A 23871-nucleotide genomic window follows, 5' to 3' on the forward strand; every position below is an offset into this window, starting at 1 on the left:
TTTGAATGGTTGTGTAAATATATTATATATTAATGTAGATACAAATATTTTCACACATATACACATGAACTTGTCTCTCTGTTCCCATTCAGATGGAGCATTACGCAGAGCTACAGTGAGGATGTGGTGTCAAATCCACCACTCTGTTAAAACTTGCACTGGATACTATAATATGGCCCTTTCTCTATATGGTCTAACCTGGTTACAATGAGTGAAAGAGTATGAGAGCGACACAGTACCCCTTCAAACCAGTGTACTCACCAGATTTACAATGTTATAACATTTATCATTTCCTCCCTGCACTGTTATGAGTTAACAAAACACATGTAAGAGCACCCTACAAGAAAAGCGAACTCGGAACACTGTATTATTGTATCAAAAAATGTGCTGCTTAATTTTTTTAATCACTCACTTTACAGAACAGCTGGTAGAAATGCAAGAGTAAGTTGCCGTTGGCTCCATGAATCCCTGGCTAGGCACTGGACTGCTTCTAATTTGCTCTCAAGTCAAACACCCTGACCAGTCTGTTGTGGTTTGGCTTTAAAAGGTTAAATCTGCACATAAGGTGGTCCGAGAATCTGGTGGGGAGTGGGGACCAATTCAAAGCAACACGGTTCTTTAGAATAGACTTCAGTTACATTGGACTCAAAATGGCTCAATCAGAAAAGATCAAAATATACAGAATAGAATATATATATAGGTATATATTTGACCATAGAGTGCTCATGAGGAGATACAAATACAGTCGATTTAACACAGTGAATTCATGATAGCAGAAGCTTTAAGGCAATTAGACGACATGCATCATTACAGTAAAACGGCAAAATATCATTCTTAAGTTCAATAACAGAAATATCCATCTTGATTGTCAAATTAAGAGACTTGTCGTGAAACTTGTATATGAATGACAACTTTTCATAGATGCTCAGCATTACCAGAGAGGATTTGTGTTTGCATAAATCCAGTTATTCAGCTATATACTGTACAGTATTTGGCAAGAGTGTTTTTGCTTAAATGCAAGGGTTTTTGGTTCATCTGATTCATTTTACTTTCATAAATCAGTGATATTTTACATCCATGCACAGATGTGCAGAAAATACAATAAATTGTAATCACTCTTTTTGTAATTTCTGTGACAGACAGGAATGCATTCTCTTTACTGTCAAATCGGTGACATTTATGGAAACATCAAATCCTTTTTTTTTTAGGAATAAAATGTAAGCATTTCTGGAAATCGTAACAGATTATGTCGGATAGAGTTTTGAGATTCCAGTTTCACTAACTATCTGTGACTTCACTAAACTAAGTAGAAGAGGAGCTCATGACCTGGTCATGGAGAGAAAACAAACAATTTGTGTATTTTGTCATGTAACAGCTTGTTCACAGGCATGTTTAGAAGTCTGGCAACTTCTTCCAGATGCGCCTGTTCATTTTCATACTATGCAAAAAGGCACAAAGGCACCGGGGCGCGAGTGTAACATTTACACAAATAAACAAGTCTTTTTCTTCTTCTTCTCGTTCGCAGCCCACATTCCACACACGTACATACATTCACACACATGATGCGAACCCACAGTTGACCTCAAATCCATTTAGTAGGGATTTCGCTAAAACAAAATAACAGAGTTTGATAGTAATCAGAGAGGTGGGCTTGCTGACAGCGGGGGCTCAGCTAATAACCAGCCTGTCTTGGACCTTACAGCCTAACTGTACAAATCAGGGTTGAACCTAAAGGAAGGAAAGGAGAGGATCGAATGGATGGGAGGTGGTGCGACGCGGCTCTGTCTCCCTCTCTCTGCGTGAAGGAAGAAGAAAGAAGCATCTGGCTGTGAAGAAAGAACCCTGTTTTACAGGAGACATGAAAAAGGATTAAACAGGCAGGGAGATGAAAGTGTAAGTGGGAGTTAAAGAGAATACTGAGAGAGTTCAGGACCGGGTCAGAGAGCTTGATGTGTAATACATGTACAAACACACACAGACGTTATGCAACTTTCATGCATATAGGACTAGAACAGGCTAACGAACACATGAAGGCACACACACACACACACACACACACACACACACACAAGACTTCAAATAATCTCAGCCCGTCTTCAGCTTGCACATGTGCAGGAGAAAGGCAGATCTCTCCAGTAGGATGGAGGAGTTGTGGAGTTTGATGGATTTTTGGTGAGGTGGTTTTGAACATGAGGGTCTATGTCCTCTTTCCCACAACAGTCTCACGGTGTTCCCTTTCCACTGAAGGGTCCAACCATCTTCATAGCAGCATAGTTCTGTAAAAAATTATAATAATATTGAAAAATACTAAATTCTAACATGGGTATATTTACATTTATGCATTTCTTTAATGTTATACAGAATTAAATGAAATCTCTTAATATAATATACAGTACAATTTGAAAGTTTCAGAGTTTTTTTTTTTACGTTTATGTTTTGAAAGAAGTATCTTGTGCTCACCAAGGCTGCATTTATTTGATCAAACATTCAGTGAAATGACTCCAGTCTTCAGTGTTGCAATGATCATTCTAATATGGTGCTCAAGTACATAGCATTTCATTATCAATTTCGAAACAGTTGTGCTGCTTAATTCTTTTGTGCAAACTGCATTACATTTTACACAGGTCAAAAGAGCAGTGTTTATTTGAAATAGAAATCTTTTGTTACATTATAAATTAATTTACTGTCACATTTGATCAATGTAATGCACCTTGTTGAATAAATGAATTAATTTAAACAATTTAAATTAATTAAATTAATTCATTTAAAGTTACACAGAACTATATGAAATGTCTTCAGTATGCATGACTCACTACAATAACACATGCCACACTCCTGAACTACAATCAGAGACACACATCTCTGATCAAACATTTCATGATCACAGAAACCCCCATTTTCACTTTAATCCTCTTCTTTCATTGACACAATTACTACCGCTCAGATACTTACAGGGAAGGCGTAGAGAAAGACTCCAAGGAAGAGAATAATGAAAAAGAGTATAAAGAAGCCCAGAATAAGCCACTTAAACCTCCTCCACACAATGAACCTAAACGTCTTATATGGGGACGAGAACCAAAAGAATGAGGTCTCAGGACGCCTGGAGAAAGAAACAGACACTATATTAGCAACCTTATATTCAATTCTATAATTCTATCTAGGACCAATAAAAAGGCTGTTAATACTGAAAGCTGTTTTTTCTTCTTCTTGTTATTTAAGAGGAATGAGTGTGATGGATGTACTTGACTTACTGTGGCTCTTCTAGATGAGGATTCATGTTGGGCTCATCTCTACCGTGTCCGGCAGGCCTCTCATCCTGCTCCTGCTCCGAGACGATTTCCAGTGACATTTCCAACTTTCCCTGAATGACAGACAGAGAGAGAGAGAGAGAGAGAGAGAGAGAGAGAGAGAACTGGTAGTTGGAAAATGCATACTAATATTTTAAAATATTTAATATATAATATTTAAAGTATTTAATATTTAATATGTAATAATAGTATATCAAAATATTTAACCAAAATAAAAATCGACTAAGCTAAGCAAACTATAAATGTGTATTACGCTATAAATAAAAAACATATAATAGTGTCCATAAGTGATGTCTGTCCTAGGAAAATTGCCATCTTTACCCTTTATTCAAATGTTATTAAAAATGAGTTAAAGGTTTTGTAAGCATACGGCATAGTTATGTTTGGAGTCAATTGTTTTATTTATGATAACGCACTGAAACATTCCAAATTGTATGGACATTATCTTTGCTCAGGCTATCATACAAAATGATGAACACATGAAATTGAGCGTTGTAGTCAGTGTATGCTTTTCCTGTGAGCTTAGTTTTTTTTTTGCTTAGTAAAATAAAACCTGTACTTTGTCTTTTTTTGCTAAATACTTTTGTCACACAGATACCTTAACCAAGTTTAGGGTTTCATTCTTATATATAGAAAATATTTTCTTAATATTTTGATGGATTAATTGAACTTGTAGGTTCATTAAAAACAAATATCCCTTCCGGATATCACCTTTAACCTCTATTGTATTTACAAGAAAATTACTTTAGTATTTATACTTTTAATCAGTGCATTACAGTCTGATTTAATTATTCTTCCAGGTGTAGTGTATGTTGTATTGTGTCACAAATACAACAACTGCATAAATAGATATGAGAGGGTTGAATTGATATGATACCAGTCATTTTCATTTTGGTATATGACATATAAAATTTCTCAACACAATAATAACCCTGGTTTATGTGTAACTCTTACAGCAAGTATCTTCTCGTTTTCTCTGTCACACACGCAAGGCCACCAGCCTTTCATTGTCTTCTGCTCAAACAAAGACACCAGTCTGTCCTGGGACTGAGAGAGCATCTCAAGGCCACACTTCTCCGGAGACTTTGCTGGACTCAGCATATGGTTCAGGTCCATCTCCAAAGAGCCTTAGAAAGAGGGAGAGAAGAAATTAAGCATCACAATCCTAAAGTTCAATGATACACTACAGCAGTTGACTTCACCTAAGACTGCACAATAAATATAAGAAAAGAGAATGTCTGTGAATTTAACACAAGAGGAAAATATGAAAATGTATGTTATCTATGTAAAAGAACAGAGGCATTTGAATCTTTTTTCCCAATCATTTCAAATAATATCAGTCAGAAAAAGTGTTTGTCCTTCAGACTTTGCTGCTGGCAGTCTGACTGTAATTTTCTTTGAGGTTTTCACATTGTGGTTAGATGCTAATTATTTTACAAATGTACATAGATCAGTGTATTTTATAGAGGTTTCTAAAGAGTCAGGTCATAACTTATTTCTCTTCTAGTTGTGCTGACATGTTGGAAATTAGGTTCAGCTGATAATAATAACACTAGCAGCAAAGATGTTATAGAGGACTTGTGTGGTCTGAATGATGTATTTGCGTTAAGGTTGTTAAGTGCATTTATGCTGACGGTCACGCTTCACAGTAATGTGGTGGGTAACCTCTCACAGGTTAAGGAGGTTCAGGTTTTGGTAACCATCTCCCTATGCACTCATGTCCATATACACAGACGTATAGGTTAATGACAATAAACCACACACAGGGTCCTATCAGTGTGGTCCAGTCCCACAAAAAGTTTTTCATCTGTCATGTCAAGGCTGAAAAATACGCTTGAATAACAGCTTTGTGGTGCTGTACAAGGTTAACGCCACTGAATTTGCTGACGGTGGCAAAGCTGAGGGAGGGAGTTGAGGAGTGATCTGGCACAAGGGACAACTATAAGGTTTTGCTCTTACCAAGGAAATCGTCAAAGGAGAACTTGTCATTGTCCCAGATCTGGATAGTAAGTTTAGGAGGAAGTTTTGTTTCAACTTTATCCAGACTCCAAAAATGCTCCTGCAGAAAAAGAAACATGGTGAGATTCACAGTACAATCAGAACTACTTGCTAATTTATCATTTTACTGGTGTAAGTGTAACCGTTAATTTCATTGTGTATTACTGATACCATGACAAGCGTAAATTCTTTTCTGTTGTAATCGACATTATGTAGCAAATGCTGTCTAGAAGCCTAACTTGTATTGAACCTGAAATGTTCCTTTAAGCAACCTGGACTAGAGACCAATATTAACATTTTGGCTGATAACGTTGAGCCAATAATTGTTTTCATGTTAATATATAAATTATTATCCTGATTATATATATATACAGGGTTTGAAATTAACTTTTTCACTCACCGGTGAAATTGCGAGATATGAACTAAAAAGTTTATATCTCTTAATTCTGACTTTATAAGATAAGATAAGACCCAACAACCTTTTAGTTACCAGCCCTAGAAATGAGCTACACCACCTCTAGGAGAAACAGAGAAGCAGAAATAAACTGACAGACCAAGACTGATAAAGACAGAGCGAGGAAATGATGGCGTGAATATGCGAAGCAGAATTAGAGAGAGGGTGAGAGACAGAGAGAGAGTGAGAGCCACCGAGAGCGACAGAAACGTCCCAGTCAGAAAACGGTGTTAGCGACTCCCGCTACAGCCCTGATTCTGCACCCCACCGCCAGACAGGATTCCATCTGCGTGACAGCATTCCTACTGTACTGTACCCGTGATGGATGTGTGGACAAACACATGGAGGATAATGAACTCCCGCTTCACAGAGCTGAACTGCTGCCGTTCATCGGTAAATAGGCCCCGTCGGTTTGCACATCCTGCCTGACAACCGCATACAACTCCATCAAAACAAACACTGCAAATAAGGAATCACTTCCAATTATCACTGAGAGCCGTGTTTCATGCAAGAGAATCCGTTTCACCATGTATCGGTTCTATTGTGTGTTGCTTCCAACAAAGCTCAGCCAAAGCGGATCTATCGTTTGACAGCTGTTGCGGGCCACCCTCAGTTTAATGGGTGGAACCGCTATCTTCAATCTTACTATAACTGATCTCTTGCCTGCCAAAACCTCACTTTAAGTGCCTTGTCCATCACAGCTGTTTTCCCTGAGCTGGCTTGGCTGAAGTCTGGACTGTCTTGCTGTTACAAGATGTTCATGTACCACGTTTGGTAAGTGGAAGCGTGCCAGATGCAGCCAGCAACATATCTGGGATTGAAACATTGCATTAAACACCTGCCAACTGCAGTGATATCCTTCCAAATGTGGGCGTTAGACAAAACCTCTGCAAATCACGCAGGGTGACCTGCGGATCACCTATTCAGATTCAATCAAGGCAGAAGATTTTGGGATATAAATGCTGACAGGGTTTGAGTTTCCCTTTCATTTCTTTCTCACTTGTTCTTTGTTTCCACTAAGCCTAGATCACACCTCACCTTCTTATCAATGGTGCAGAGCTGTTCTGCAGGTAAATAGTGGAAGGGGTAGAGGAACCGCCAATTAAAGTTGCCTTCACCTCCCAGAGATCGATAGTGCACGTCTGTTTTCTGCTTGTTCTCTTCGTGGCCGTGCATCCAGCTAGGATTGAAAAAAGAACAATTCGCAATTACCCGACACATCATTTCCAACACATTAGAATACAATGCAGCTTAGCTGTAATTGACCTACAGCTAGGGTCTATGGTTGCCTTGCAACTGTGTGTTTGTAGCTACTGATCGATAATTTTTGCATGCCGTTGTTACTATTGGTCACAGTGGCAACAGACAAGCAACAGGCCCATGACATGGGAAACAATAACAACTTAATCTAACCAGAGCTCATATACACAAACCCAACAACCCATTTATGACACCAAGATGTACCCTTTCACATAAATGTCACTCATCTTCTCCCCAGTAACACTGACATCATCCAAGATAACATCTCTTGTGTTCCATATAATACAGCGCAGGAAGAACCTATGGGAGCAGAAAACATTGACATGTTATGCTTCTGGATGTGTTTCGAGACAAAATGATAGATATTAAACAAAAGCTATGCGTTTACTTTTTAGCTTTGCGTGGTGTGATGTTAAATGGAGGTCCTGGTGGACCTAAAGATTTAGGGAACAGGTCCACCCACATCTGTAACCGCCCCTGTGTGTTGGAAAATAAAACAACTCCTTGAAGACTGACAGGGCAACTCGTAAAAAACATGAAAAATAAAAATAAAAATAAAATAATAAATACATCAATATAAAAAAAATATATAAAATCATAAATATAAATAATATGTTTTAATATATTATTTTATATATATATATTTTTTTTTTTGTAATAAGAATATGAGACTGTTACCTGTTCTATATCTGGCTGCAGGGGGCTGTAAAGGGGTCGAGTCTCTACATGTTCAGGCACCAGACCCTGCCTTCTCAACACCAACAGGGCTAGACGCTCCAACACTGGTCCCAGGTTAGGGTTTAGAGGTTTCCCTTCATCTGAGGGCCAAATGTAGTCAACCATAAGGCCATTGTAGATTATATTCACATTGAGGTCCTTTTTTTTAGCTTAAAATTGTTTAAGTTATAAGGAAGATTCATCATAATGTTATTTTCCATTAAAACCATGAAATGGAACCACTATTTAACCTCTGATTTGATATGAAGAACATTTGGGCATTGGGTTTTATGAAGTCATAACCGAGAGCAGAAAAGAGCCAACATTCATGAAGCATTCCACTTAAATAGTCGGAAATGTTTATCTTTCCCCTTTTCTCAGATGATGCGTTGATTTCATTGCTGTTGATCTAAGAAGAGAGTTTCCCCTTTCAAAAAGCAAAAAGAGAGAGGGAGAGAAGAAAAAAAATAAACGTCCACTGTTGAGTTTATGGTTTGAAACCCTGTGTCATGTCCCTGAGGGAAACATGGTCGGAGTGTGGAGAAAAGAGGAAAAAGACTGAAGTGGAGGAAGATCATTTCTGCCATGAAGTTGGATGCCCGAAACGGCCACCTGATAATTGCTTTGACGCGCGGGTTGCCGCAGTTACGTGGGCCAAACAAAAATATGTAGTATTCCTCCGCGGCAAGACACGGGAGCAGGAGGCTGAGAAGCCCGCCACAGTGTTGACCTTGGCTGAACATGCTTATATGCTAGTTCCCCATAAATCTGAAGCCGGCCTCATCCCAAAGCATCATGGAAGGGAAAATGGCTGGAGAGCTTGGCTTTCTGAAGGCCTTGTGTTACATCTGAGAGGTAGAAAGACAGCCATGGGACTTTAAGGGCTTAGAGGTCAAACCAGAAGTGTTGGGAGGATCTGATCAACATAATACACACCTAATGGTGAACTAGCATTAGCTAGCATTGTCATCCCAGGGGCACACTTTAAAACAGGAGGGGACGTCAGGTTGCTGTGGCAAGGAGTGATATATTTGCTGTGAATGAATGACTATGTCAGAGGTGCTGTATGTTTACACAAGTCCTTCGTCTTTACAATATCGCACTTGTTTTTCTTCACACAGAGGAACAACTCATTCTTTCCGCTCAAAGCGCCCGAGCAAGAACAGCCAGGCGGCCTCCCCGACAGCTCTGTGATCCCACACACAAAGATATGATGTATGGCACAAGCCGAGACATATATCGTTATTCTTTTTCTGTCAGTGTTTTCACAGAACCGCAGCCGATCTCGTGCTCGGCTCACTTTTTTTAATGACGGAAGATGTGATGGAGTCAGGCTGCTGCTTTGATTAGCTCTTACTCGTGACTAATGCTTTCAGCAGCTCCAAAGAAAAGACTTCCACTTTCTTTTTTCGCCGTCCAGCCGGTGGGTTTGATAGGTCGTGATGCCCGTGTTTATTCGTACGTACGCGTTCATGTGCATTGCTGCGCACAATTCTCTGAGAAGCCGCTTTTTGGGAATGACAATCGCAGAATTAACGATCAAATATCATGAACATTAAATTCACTGGTAGGGAACTAGGTCTACTTGGAGTGTGTGTTTAGGACACTGACCAAGGTCTGCGATGGTGTACTCCTGTCCTCTGAAATAGACTCTATCCTGCTTGTAGACGGGCAGTTTGTAGTTTCGCCTCTCGCACAAACGATGAAGTAACTGGGATGGTTTTAGCTGATCTCGCCACTGGTTAACTCCCGACCTAGAGTCAGGACAGAAACATAAAGAGTTCATTTATGATGAAAAACCAAGTGTGTTTCTGAGCAGAATGTTTATCACAGTTGTTGTGACAGCCAACAGTTACTCAAAACTTGAATTGTTTTTTTGTGTGTTCTTTTATTACATTTAGGAGATGATTACTCTGGTAAAAAAAAAAAAAAAACGAAAAAAAACTAAGGTGGTTAGCTGATCTCCTAGCCAGGCCAAGCTGTTTAGGCTCGTATGTTTTTGCCGAACACTCCATTAAATAAGCTATATGAGACAGCATGGCTCTGCAAAAGGGAAAATATGCATTACATATTTAAAATAAATAAATTCAATAATAAATTAAAATAATAAAAAATATATAAGTACATAAAATAATAAATAAAGTAGCCTAAAACAAAATATGCAATTCTTATAATTAATATAAATAATTTAATTAAGATTATATATAAATAAAACGTTATGTAATTTGGGGGAAAAGAATATGAGACTGTGTAACCTGAGCAAGTCAAAAACCAGATTGCCCAAGCAGGATCACAACATGATACAGGATTCAACTCAATTTAAAAACAAAAAAATTATAATAATAAAAAGGTGGTTTGCTGGTCTTCACAGGTAGACAGCTTGGGGAAACTGGCTTCAACTTGTTTAGCTGGTTGTCCAGCATAACAGACTAGTCTTAACAGCTTGGCCAGGCTAGAAAACCAGCTAACCATCTTAGACTGGTTTAAGCAGAGTCAGAGAAGATGGAAGTCAGGATCAGAATATGACTGAATCCGATGGGATTCAAAGGTCAAAGGCTAGGTCATGGCTCCAACATGGCTTAAACATTAACTACCTGTTCTTTACAGTTTTCATAATGACTACTAATAACTGTGAGGTGAAAGGACATAGGATGAGAGACAGAGGCATTTCTTACAGACAGTAGGACTGTGGCAGCCCGCAGCGAGCGCCATGGCGCGACAAGAAGCGATTCTCCAAATCAATGACGGTCTCTCCGATTTTCTCATCTTTAGTGACCATGTCGTAATCATACAGCATGATCTTTAGGTCCTTCTCAAGAGGCAGAGAACACGACAGCTCAAACATCCTAAATGAGAAGCAAAATACACACATTTCAATCTTTGAATAATTCCTTTTGTCAGAAATTTTATTTTGCTTAAAAGTTCTCCAAGGTAATCATCCACATGCTTCGTATTCTGTCTCTGTATCATTTATCCATCAGATCACTTTCCTTCTTGCACGTATCCGACATCAAGACTTTTTAAATTAGGGGGGTCATCATTATTATGAGTGTGGCGACCCCTGCTGGTATAATCAATCCTTGCCATGACGTGTTTCTATGTGTGTGTGTGTGTGTGTGTGAGAATCTGTTCAAAGACACAGAAAGAAAGAGAGAGAAAAAAGAGAGACACTCACTTTCCAAAGACGGGGTCCAAAGTACAGGGTATGTAATTGTCGTGGTCATCGACTGATTTCTTGCCAAGTGTGATCTTAACATAGGGGTCACACTAAGAAAAAACAAGAAGTGCTTGTTAGTATGTGTTAACATAGCCACATACTCACACATATATACTATAAGCAACAATATCCAAAACAGCACTCCCTCTTTTTGTACTTAAAACAGGGGCTCTTTGCTCTCGCGGTGGAAAAAAGCATCAAATCTCTGTGATCAGTGCGTGTTTCATAGGCAGCGAGTACATGTGTGAAATGTTCCATATCATAACTCCTGGCCTGAGTAGGTGATGAAAGGACGTCATCTTAGCATATTCGCAACTAATGAAGGGAAAGCCCATCTGACGCAGGGCCAGCGGTGGTGGCGTGTTGGCCAGGTCTCGGGCAGCGATTGAGAGTTTATGGTTGTGGGTAAAAGGGTGGCTCCATGTTTTCATAAAGCAATTTCTCGGCTCTCTTATGACTCTGGCACTGCAGAGGCTTCACAAAGGGCTCGTCTGGCTGACAAAAAAACTACAAAGATTTGTGAATGCATCTACTGAAAATACAAGGGCTGTTGTAACAAACTCTCCCAACCCTGATCCGTATATAAGGACACTGAAAAGCAAACGGCTAGTTAGCATGTTCCTTTCCTTTTTCATGTATTTTCATGTACCTACCTTGCCATTGGCATCTTTGGGCTGTAAGCCATAGGCCTGGATGATGTAGACGCGTACCAGGCACTCCTCTATTCCGTTCGGGGGGAGCTTGGAGAACCGACGTGGGGGTACAGACATTGAGGGATCGTCAGGCAATGGATAGATCTTAAATGAACCCTGAAGGAGGACGGGACAGGAGTCAGTGTAACTCATGGTGCAATTTAGTTTTACTTTTTTCTGGAGACCTGCAGTCTGGGGCCTCCAGACAGACCTCAAATTACAATTTAATCCCTCAAATTTAGTTCCCTCAAATCCTACTAGAACTAAACCAGTTGTAATCCAAATAAACCATGAAAAAGCATCTACACTCTTCAAATTAGAGGTTCCCATTAGAATCAAAATGGGTTTTAAAGCCATATGCCAGATGCCATAGGAGAGTATTTTTAAAGGTGCACCAAAAAATGAAAATCATTTAATAAAAATAAAAAAATCATTTACAAAACCAAACGTTTCTATCCAATATTATAGTCATTCGTTTTGTTGGCTCGCATGTCATATCGCAACACAGATTTCAACAGGATTGGGAAAAAAAAAAAACCTTCAAATGAGATTTGAGAGTAACAGCCAAAAGGATGATTATAAATGAACAATGACTTTTACTTGTTTGGTTTTGACACAAAAATATTGCAAGCTATCTTCAGAAGACTTTTTTTGTATAGTATATAAACTTTTTTTTTTGCCAGTATAAGTGATATCTATTTTTGATGTATGGGGAAAAGGGTGTAATATGTGTTATATTGTTAACTAAAACTTTTCATTAATTGAAATGGAGCTTAAATAAAATATAAATATTACATGAAAAAACTTAAAATATAAAAATAAAAGCAAATAACAATAAATATATATAAATAAACTTTACTTACTATAATAGCATATAAATATTACTAAAACAACACTAGTCTGAAATTATATAAAACATGACCAAAATTTTCCACAGAAGACATGACATGTTGACAAATGTTACATTTTTGTGTGAATTATATTTTGTACAAATGTTAAATAAAAAAAATATAATTTTTTTTTAAGTTTCACAAATTTTATATATATATATATATATATATATATATATATATATATATATATATATATATATATTATTTAGTTTAGATTATTTAGAAACTATCAATGTACTGGTGTTTTAAAGAACACATAAACCAGTACAATGACCTGAGGAACCCAGAATGTATCTTCAAGAAAATTTTAATCTCCAATAAAACCATATAGCCACCCCAAGAACCCTGTACAACATAACATGATTATTTATAAGAGGGTTAAGGTTAGGGTTACCTATAGGTCCTACAAAGAATTTGAATTTTGAATTTGAATTTTCTCGAATTTTCTTGAATTTCTCCTATTGAAGAACCTCTGTATTTAAGAAGCAGTGTCTGTAAAGAAGGCAAGGAGACACATTTTGGGAGTTCATAGTTCACCAAAAGAATGGCACGAGACTCTCTGTTGCAGAACGCTCTAAATGAACAAATTATTCAAAGTTAAATTTGACAAAGAACAAACTGAACTTGCCAGATGCAAGTATGTGATCTGTTAAATAGAAGGCCTGATTCAATGATTTTTATTAGCTCAGCTAATAAGCATCAACACCCATCCCTTGCTTCATCTGGCGACGCCTGAATGTTTTCCCTTCAGACTGAATGAGAGCACATGTGATATCAGACAGCTGATAGTTATAACTGAGATGTTATAATGACCCTACCTTGAACTCTCCAACAACAGAAGGGTCTTCACTCTCATTCTGGGTTCTTCCACGGTAAAGTTTAAACGTTTGACAGAAATCAGCAAACTTCTCAAAGCCTTCCGTTTTCTCCAGTTCTCTGTCATACACCTGAGAAAGCACAGGAGAATGTGTATTTTTGTGATTTGCATGCAGATCTTCAATCAACTCAAAGGGCTGAAAGGACACATGCTATATACAAGACATCCATTGTTTGTCTTGCCAAAGCAGTTTTCTTTAAGAATCTTGGACTCTGGGATTTTTAATTGTGGGTTTAACATTTCAGGCACAAGTCAAACTACCTCAAATGCACCATTAATGCAAAAAGATCTGGAAATTCCTGATTATGAGAATGTTTAAAAACTCCAATAAAATGCGCAAAAAACGATTTGTGCCCAAGGAAAATATGCTTTGCCGTGACATTACACAACTTTTAACTAGCGGCGCACAACTCTCCAACCAAACGGCCACCCAGGAGACAACTTAGTGACAAAAGTATGAAGGAATCCTCGTAAGCGAGTCGATCTGTTTTTCTAGTTGACTCACTCAGGCCCGGTCCCTGAACGTGTGACACGACACACAACACATGAAACCCTCTCCCAGTCTCTTTTGCTCTTTCCCTGCCTTCAATCTGTCCCTCAGGCACCATAAGCCCAAAATAACAGCTCATCTCAGCAGTTTTAGGGAAAGTGTTTTTGTCTGCCGCTCCTCCCGGTGCGTGGGACACTCTCACACGGTGGCAGCCAACAACTGGGCCCGTTCCTCGCAGGTAGCCCTGAGACCCGAGGCCCCTGCCAGATGACTAACGGACACGTTATAGATTGGAAAGGTTGGAAAGAGTGGCTAAGGCAAGTAGAGAGAGAATGTGGTGACAGGGGAGATCGCTGACAAACCGGCCAGAGATCGAGGGATGATAGGGAGGTGTGGGCTGGGGGGAAAACGGCTCGATGACGTCAGTAACGGAGCCCTTGTCTGCACTTGGTTATCCCCCTGCGGCAACCCCGACATGAATTCATCGGAAAAGTTGGGAATCTGGCAGCCACTGGCTCTATTATAAATGGATAAGCTTGTGGGAAGTGGGCTGGAGTGGACTGGAGTCGGGGTGAGTGAGCATTTGAAAGTAGGCATATGCACTCCCTAGGGAGACCGCAGGGCTTTGAAGTTCGGCTGTGTGTGGAGCTGATGTTTCTGCGACCTCGGATTCTGGCATCCTTATGTTGGTTTTGCTTGGGCACTGATAATGTCACTATAGTTAAGATGAACTTTTGCTGTTGATCTCCATGTACAGATTTCATACCGCTGGGATCATGTTAGACGTGCCAGTGGGAAGACATGAGCATGAATAAACAATGACAAAATGTTCATTTTTGGGTGAATTATTCCATCAAGTTCCACAAAGAACTTTTTATACTCTAGTTCTAGGAAATCATGAACTGGTTCTTCAAGAGGATAGTTCCTCCCATATTGAAAGTTATATGTATATATGTATATATGTATGTATATATATATATATATATATAGTCACAGAAACACATTTAAACACACAGATGTGCTAATCGCCACTGATACTGCAAATCTCGCCAACGCTCACTCATTCCACATGGAAAGTGTGGGACATTTTACAAAAAGGTACAACCAGGCAGTTCCCGAATTAGACTTTTTGGACTACAGAATTAAGAATAAAACATGTTTCCCCTCAAATATTGAAACAACACAGTGTTTCTGTGACTAAAATTATCCAACGCATGTAAATATGAGACATGCAATTTGGCATGCAATCACAGTTTCTAACTGTGACATTCTAACATAGCATTGCTTCACACTGAACAAGTTTGGCACCACAGAGTGGGTTACCACTGCAAAAGTGGTGCTCACCCGGCTCCGGAGTTTCGTAAACCCCAGGTCAAAAGCAGTGCTAACCCCACTTCTTAATTACAAGTGTGAAACGTTCTATGCCCTGGGTTAAAAGCAGAGTTTAGAACACCTATACCCCAGGGTTAAGTGCAGTGTGAAAAGCCTTTTAGTGTTTTTTGGGGGGTCTAATGTTGTTTTGGGTCCCATTGACTTTCATTGTATGAAAAAAAAAATCTTCTCAGAAAAAAAATAAAGTCAGTCATACGCATTTAGAACAACATGAGGGACAACATTACTGTGATGCCTTACCTGCAGTGTATCGAAGCCCTTCTCCATATAACTTCCACACTTGTTCCTCTCACCTGTGGAGGCATAAAACTTGCTCCACCAGTCCATAAATTCATCCTGCTGTAGACACAGAGGAAGAAAATAAGAGACCAGGAAGATTGAAGCATTACAAGCAAGGAGGGTCTATACATATCTGACCCCACATCCCTCATTCAATAGACCCTTGCTTAATTAAATCAGTAATTTCATAAATAGGAACGTCTAGTCTGAAAGCAATGAAGGCCTTAACTTACCCACTGCCCCATCTAAAGCATGTCCGACAAATTCAACACAAACAATAAGACAAGGTTAGAAAAAGTGAAGAAAGAAAAAGAGTCAAGAGAAAATACCCTCAAATGTCAAAACATTTTAAGCAGAAACATGCATGAGTGACAGTGACACCATCCACAGACCAAACGACCAGTGGAAACAAACCTTTCCATAACTTAATCTTTTCCATAAGTGACTGATAAATCATTCATCTGCTGTAATCATGGTAATTGTAAGCATATCAAATGAAACTAGAAAGAAAGCGTTCATATTGTCATTTTTCTGGTACTTTCACGGGTATGAATCGGGAGCGCTGATGTTCTGCTGCAATTTGATGTGCTAATCGCCACTGATACTGCAAGTCTCGCCAACGCTCACTCATTCCACATGGAAAGTGTGGGACATTTTTCAGAAAGGTACAACCAGGCAGTTCCCACCTCAGCCAGCACCACATTCCCATCCAACCAAAAGACAAATGAGTGTGGTTAATGAGGACAACACCCTCCACAATTGACACTGCCTCAAAACAAGACACAAAAGTGTAGTCAGATTATGATGTGAAGCTTGTGCAAATACATGTGTGTGTGTGTGCTTGACAGATGGATGAAAGACAGACTGACCCACCGTGGCATAAAACACAGTGTGTTTGGAAGAGAAGAGATCCCTCCATTGGCTGCACCCACACACACACTTCTCTCTCTTCTAAAAGGCCAGTTTCGACTCACCCTGAGGAGAGACTTCGAGTTTCGCTTCCATCGTTCTTTTAACTTTTATGATGAGAGAGGAAAAACAGTAGTGATGGAGCAATGCCGGGATATGCTGGGTTTTTTCCTCGTCTTAGTGGTTGGGGAGTGTGGCGGAGTGGCGTGCATTTTGGTGGCCAGGCAGGGGGGGCCGACAGTGTTGTTTAATTAACCCACATGCCACTGCCGTGCCAAGGAATGTGCGTGTACTCGTGTCAGAGTGTGTCATATAGGCTACATGATTATGTGTGACAAACTCTGAATGAAATCTTTCATTAATACAGTTTGTTTTTAATCATTCATAGTCTTCTAAAATAAAAATAAATGAGAAGAAATAAAAAACTCTCTGTTCAAAAGTTTGGAGTCAGTATTGTTTTTTTATGTTTTTGAAAGAAGTCTCTTTTGCTCACCAAGGCTGCATTTATTATATCAAAAACAGATCAAAACAATAATATTTCTAAATCTAAAATTAAAAAATATATATTCTGAATCTAAAATAACTATTTTAAATTTCAATATATTTTAAAATTAATTAATTCCTGTGATGGCAAAGCTGAATTTTCAGCATCATTACTCCAGTCTTCACATGATTCTTCAGGAATCCTTCTAATATGCATATTTGGTGCTCAAGAAACATTTCTTATTATTATCATCAATGTTGAAAACAGTTGTGCTACACAATATTTTTGTGGAAATCATGATAGTTTTCTTTTATTTATTTATTTATTCATGTTGATGATGAACAAAAAAAAAAAAAACTTTATTTGAAATAGAAACATTTAGTAACATTATAAATACAAAGTTCTGTTATGAAACTCTAGATGGCGCAGGTTTATTAGTCCTTAACTCAATCTGCTTGCAATCACTCTATAGGGCACCGCTGATTGGTTCCTGGTGTATCAATAGCCAATGAGCTTGCTGCTCAACCTTTAAATTTGTGGTCAGCAATGGCGCGCTTACAGAAACCCTCCACCTTCCCCAGCTCCACTTGTATAGATCTGCTAAGGGCAATTCATCTACGCTATATTGTACAGCAGCAGCATGTCTTACTTGCTCACAGCAGCATGTTGTGTATACATGTATGTATCGGCAGTAGCAACTCCCATACTTTCTCTGCAGCAACAGCAGCAATAACCAACAGCAGCAGCAGCGAAGCAGATCTATTCCGCCAAGACTAAACATATCAATATTGTCATATTAATTGCCATGCCAAACACTCATTATGACAGAAATGCCTTTAAGCCTTTACTGTCACTTTTGATCAACTTAATGTGTCCTTGCTGACCCCACACTCTTAAATGGTAGTGTATTTTACTCTTAATAACTTAGAAGATGCTAATAAAGCTATAGTACTTGCAAATAAACAATCGTATAAAAAACAAGCCAGTAATATTTCCGGGGAGATAGTAAGATGAGAAGTGTCACAAAACAAAGCTCCAGAATTGCTCAGAAAATGTGAGAATCCGTAAAATTATAAAACAACAGAATTTTTTTTAGATTTTTTTTTGTTTACAGAAGAGACGTGTGCACCACATGTGCGTAACCTGAAGTCAGAACAGGTTAAAGGACTACGCCGTGTTTGGAAAAATTAGTCAAATTTAAAAAAAATAGTAAGTACAATCATTTACAAAAGACACAGTAGTCAAAGGCTGAAGGGCTGTAACCTGAAAACTCTAGAAGTTAGAGTTAGAAATTTTGGTCTGATTTTGGTCTGATTCTGAAAAGAACGCAAATTTATGCAATAATTTCAGTCAACATAACAAAGGAGAGAAATGAATGACTCAACAACACTGGTAATCCACAGAGAGAATGAGAGATTAGAGCATCAGAGCGATGAGCAGGAAGGTGAAGGTAACATTAAGGGGACGTTTTTGGGGGGAGTGTCTCCTGGTTCCTGCGTCTACCCAGAGGCGGCACACGGGGTCAATGGGACTGGGTGTGCGGTAAGTATCTGCAGTGTATTGTGAAGCTGCCTTCAGAATCACTTAAGCTGAGTTGGCCTGGCTGTGCGGCAGTCTAACGGCCCTGAATAGTGCTTTTCATAGTACTGCCACATGTCTCCTCTCTTTGTCTGACAGAGCTATTAAAGCGGAGCCTACGGATGCCGTGACAGCCATGTTTCCATCCGAGTTACTGTGTGTGCGTCCTAGGTGTTTGTGCGCAAGTTTGTGTTAATCGGATCGCATGTGACCAAGGAAATAATGTTCCATTTTGCCTCTGAAATGATGTGTAATGAGTGTGCGTGCATGTGCGTCTGGTCACCCAGACACTTCGAGTGCACCAGATGTATGTGTTTAGTTATTCTATACTCTACCCAAAGGTTTTAGGGCTTAGGGGTATTATTAAAATAAGTACTGCTCCATATAAACCTGGGTGTATATGTGCGTGCATGCTCGCAAAAAATGGAAACGCACTGTCGAAAGAGATGTTATACAGATGAAAAGATAATGTTAAGTGTATGATATGATTTCAGACATTAGGAGCTTCAAAATTGATGAAAATGAGAGTATTTATATTGGTTGCTATGTCCCAGGGTGGATTGGTACCTGAAACAGGGTGGTCGGAAAGGCAGAGGGAAAACAGGGAACTTCACTGCTCCTCCAAAAATTAATTCATGCAAAACCTGTTAAAATGGTTGCAAACATTCTCAATTCCTGAGGTAAAGGTTAACGTAGGGCACTGCTAGTGTTAGCTTTGGGTCTAAAAATGCTTGTGTGCACTAGTGCTGAAAAATAACCAAATAAAGTTGGTAATAATTGAGCACTGAACAGACGTTTAAATACACAGTACAGACATTCCATGTGTTTTGATTGACGGCTCATTCAGAAATATAAACAGTATCCAACATGGCTTCAGGAATTTGCGACATGGAGTTGGTGGAAACCTGTAGATTCTAAAGCAGGTAAAGTTTATTCTACAACTTTACAATTCAGTCTGTTTTTCATGAATGCTGTGATGGAGTGCAGTAGAGGCTATATATTCATATAGCATACATACTATACAGTATACATTCTGAAAAGTACAGTACACTTCTGTCCTGTTCTGCCTGGTGGAGTATATAGCCATGCTGTTTACTAGCAAAACTTCACTAGTCTGTTTAGGCTACATTCACACAGTCATTGTTTGAGGATGACTGCCGTATTTACTAGTATTTACTTGTGTTTACTTTCCTACAGAAGGCAAAAAACAGTGTGTGAAAAGAGAGTTATGTCCATATTAATAAAACAGTAGGCAAAAAGTACCTGGATGACCTACTACTTCCGTCGAGTAAAGTAAGGTGACATAAATGACGTAACTGGCGCTGACACAGACCGAAGGTGGTTCAGTGATTAACCCTCCGCGTGCCATAAGGCTGAGTTACCACATGAAAAAAGACATTCAAAAATCCTGAAAAAGGGTGAAAGTTCTGTTCCAAAATGCAGTTGTCACTCTCACTAATAACCATAAGGCACTTACACACACGTACGATTCCTATTCTTTGCCTTTCATCTCTGCCAGTTGCATAAACATAGCCACTAAGTTAAGACTGGTCTTAAGAACGAGTCTGACCAACTAGCAATAAGTTAGGGCTAATCAGTCTTACTTTTCAGATTTAAATTAGACCATTTAACTTTTTTATGTAACTGACTTTTAAAAAATTTGACCCGTCTTGAAAAAAAATTAGATGACTAACTTATAAGACTATAGTCTTACAAGTTAGTCATCCAATTTTATTCTTTAAAACTGTTAATAACTTTTTAAAGTCAGTAACATAAAAACGTAGATTGGTCTAATTTGACACCGAACAGTAAGACTGATTACCCCTAACTAACTTCTAGTTGATCATACTAGTTCTTAAGACACAGTCTTAACATAATGGCTATGTTTATGCAACTGGCCCCTGGTCTAGCTTGTTTCCTAGTCTTACTTTCTAATAAACTATGAATATATTGCATGTCCCTCTTCTGTAAGTTGCTTTGGATAAGAGTATACTGTATATGCATATATGTAAATGTGAATAATAAATATGTGAAAACATAATTGTATTTAGCATCCAACAATATCACATCAATATTACACCAATGCTGGCCTTCTCAACCAGGAAGTTGGATAGACCTAAAGGGACTTTTCAATGCAAGTATACATTTATAACTGAATTTATTTTGGTTACTCTTGTTCACTAAGAAGTGTGCTGTACTCCTTCACTGTCTGCACATTTTTTAGCAGAGTCAAGTCTTTCAAATAACCTCCAGCATATTTGCATGGTCTGAAGAAAATGAAGCCACCAACCGATATTCCATTTTATGAGTAACCACAGTTCGGCATGTTTCTTTTTCTCCTCTCAAAACTACTGATGCGTTTTGGATGTCAACTGCTAAGACCGAAAAACTGGCAAAACTGTTGAAATACTATTTGTCCTCTGCAGTGTCTGAAGGCTTGGCAAAGACTTTAGCAAACACTGCATCATCACGGGACAGACTTATGTGCATGACAGTTCTCACAAAGAATAGAATAGAATAGAATAGAATAGAATAGAATAGAATAGAATAGAATAGAATAGAATAGAATAGAATAGAATAGAATAGAATAGAATAGAATAGAATAGAATCTGGAAAATATTTACTTTGTATTAAGCTGAGAGTGTATCTCTTTTTCTATCCGTTTCTCACAAAAACATCGCTCCAAAGCAGTATTATTTTTTATTATTTTTTTTATTAAACATTATTTAATAAATACTTTAAGTTATGTCAACTTTGACAGCCCTAAAAACACATGTTGTAATATCTATCTCTTGATTTTGAGCCTCTCCAAAGACACCTTGACTGTTCCATGCTGGTGGAATGACCTGCCTATCTCAAAGACGCATCTCGCCAACACTTCACTCATTAATAACACTTGCGATTCTATATCTATAAAAACAAAAAAAAAACTGGGAATAGTCACAACACTTGCCCTATTGCCTTATTGTTGGTTTGATTGCTTTTATTGCTCTCCTCATTTGTAAGTCGCTTTGGAAAAAAGTGTCTGCTAAATGATTAAATGTAAAAGTAAATGTTTTATGTTAAATATTTTCCAGAGCCTCTGGTACCCTTTTGTGGATCCCAGACCCCAGTTTGAAAATCCCTGAATTACAAGACCTCAAAATAGCGAAACAAATCTCATCGTAATAACAATTAGGAAAAAGTGTGATGAACGGCTCTCTCCTCACCAACAGGACAGGACAAGCTCATAGTCTGCATCTTCAAAATTTCATTAGTTGAAAACTGATTGAATACACATTTTTCGTCCCTCTCTCTTTCTCTTCCTTTCACTCATTCTTTTTCTTTCTGTTCTTGACATTTGGCAATGAGGGGAAATGCACTGGGAATCTTTTAACAGCCCTATTTACTTTGGCTCTGGTGAGAGAGAAAATTTGGATTTTTGATCATCTGGTTTTAATGTTTTCTAATAAAATAAATATCTTTGTTTGCAAAAAAAAAAAAGAAACCTCTATGTCTTGGCAAGAGGAGGCAAATAGTACTACATTTAGAGTGTGATATAAACAAGAAGTGGTATCAAAGGATTCTGCTTAGTCTTAGCCTGGTGTAATGTAGTCATAAGGACTAGAACCAAAGCCCCAAAGCTGTGGAGATCATTTGACTAGAAACAAATTGGACCACACTAAGACCTGCATGACTTCCAAGAGTAGATAGGCCTAAGATGACAGAACACACCTTTCTCCTATATGCTTGCTTCTCATTTCTATGTCCCTCATTCATGATCCTGACTTTTCTTTGTTGGAGAAAGTGCAGGAAAAAAGAATAGTTTGAATTCAATAAGTCTCCTTGATCTTAACACAAAACAGGATTCGTGTTCTGCGACCAATCTGAAGCGTAACAAAGAGAACTTTACAGAGTCAAAGACAAATATGAGAGCAAATTAGATTTGCCTCAGAAATAAAATAAAATAAAATAAATAACAATATACCATAAAATAAATGGGTCTGTCACCAAAAGTTCCTGCAGTCAGTCGCATGTATAAAATCCTTCCTTGAGTTAGAAACCTAGAGTAACCACTCACAAAGCCCAACATCATGCAGATCTTCATGATTAGAGGCATCCGTTAACCTAATTAGACTGGTGTAAATATCATTTTGAAATACACGTTATGGTCAGAAGTATGTGGACTCCCTGACACCACACCCATATGAGCTTGTCTGAGCATTTAATTTCAAAACTATGGGTATTGACAGGAAGTTTGTCTTCCCTTTGCAGCTATAATAGCTTTCAATCATTTGAGAAGGCTTGGAACATGCTGTGGGAATGATGTGGAACATGGCTGCAGGAATTTGCACACATTCAGACACAAGAGCCTCAGGGAGGTCAGGCCCTGAACAATGGGGACTGAATAAGTTGGAGTTCCAATTCATCCCAAAACAAGTGGGGTTCAGGTCTGGACTCTGTATAGGCCAGTCAGGTTCTTTCTCGACAAACTCAGTAAACCATATGGACCTCACTTTGTGCAGAGGGGCATTATCATGCTAGAGAAGAAAAGGGCCTCAGACAGCTGAATGCTTGATTTTTCGCACTTAACAGCCAAATCCATTCATTAATAGAGGGTGTCCACATATGTACAGGGTGTACATTTACATTACAGTGTCTGCAGTACACATATTATGCAAATACAATTGCTTAAAATTGCAATTGTAGTACTGTACTGTATAGCTCTACAAAATAAAGTACAAAATTCTTACAGAGAAAGTCACAGTAAAATAAAAATGTCATCCTAAACCTTTTTTTTCTGTGGAATCAGTGTTGTTATTGTTAACTAAAACTGGGGTGACCACCATCAAACAAACCAAATGTGGGACGATTATAAGTTTGTGTGGTACAATGTGGGACATTTTACCAACACTAAAAATTCTTTGTGATGTAGGCTAATGGTGTTTTCTGGAAGGGACTAAAGAACAATGTAATATAAACATGTCTTTATTTGACATGTCATTTAAATTCAACATCACTGAGCCCAAAGGCAGCAGGCACCATGCAGATAACTATTTTATAAACAGTTCTGACCAAGTCCAATTAAAATCCAACAAAATAAACAATGAACAAATAAAATATAAAACAACATGAAATTAGATCATTGACAGTCTTATATATTAAGAATATATTAAACCAAAAACTTTCATATTTTTAGAAAGGATGTAAATTAAAACAACCACAGCAGGCAACAAGTTGATAAATTCTGTTAAATTAAATAGTTTAATTTAATTAATTATGAATTATTTAGTTATTTAACAATTAAGCTCATTTTAATTGACCGAATTATCCATTTGTTTTC

At 38.3% G+C, this 23871-nt stretch overlaps 1 protein-coding gene across 7 annotated transcripts in view; it reads right to left on the minus strand.

Moving 5' to 3' along the window:
- Positions 1–690: 690 nt before the first annotated feature.
- dysf (dysferlin, limb girdle muscular dystrophy 2B (autosomal recessive)) overlaps positions 691–23871 on the minus strand; it is a 77774-nt gene continuing 54593 nt past the window's right edge. For 5 of the 7 annotated variants that reach the window (XM_084403631.1, XM_084403635.1, XM_084403632.1 and 2 more), the window contains 15 exons: positions 15539–15637; positions 13358–13486; positions 11608–11763; positions 10913–11004; positions 10413–10583; positions 9349–9491; positions 7699–7838; positions 7409–7497; positions 7225–7320; positions 6799–6940; positions 5268–5367; positions 4263–4435; positions 3252–3361; positions 2953–3100; positions 691–2276 (listed from right to left, as the gene is read on the minus strand). In XM_084403631.1, coding sequence (XP_084259757.1) covers positions 2223–2276; positions 2953–3100; positions 3252–3361; positions 4263–4435; positions 5268–5367; positions 6799–6940; positions 7225–7320; positions 7409–7497; positions 7699–7838; positions 9349–9491; positions 10413–10583; positions 10913–11004; positions 11608–11763; positions 13358–13486; positions 15539–15637 — 1842 coding nt within the window. In that variant the 3' untranslated portion in view covers positions 691–2222. The remainder of the gene's footprint in view (positions 2277–2952; positions 3101–3251; positions 3362–4262; positions 4436–5267; positions 5368–6798; positions 6941–7224; positions 7321–7408; positions 7498–7698; positions 7839–9348; positions 9492–10412; positions 10584–10912; positions 11005–11607; positions 11764–13357; positions 13487–15538; positions 15638–23871) is intronic. The other 2 variants (XM_084403634.1, XM_084403636.1) reach the window with 2 other exon arrangements.

This window comes from Rutilus rutilus (genome assembly GCF_951802725.1).
Source record: "Rutilus rutilus genome assembly, chromosome: 3".
Taxonomy (NCBI): Eukaryota; Metazoa; Chordata; class Actinopteri; order Cypriniformes; family Leuciscidae; genus Rutilus; species Rutilus rutilus.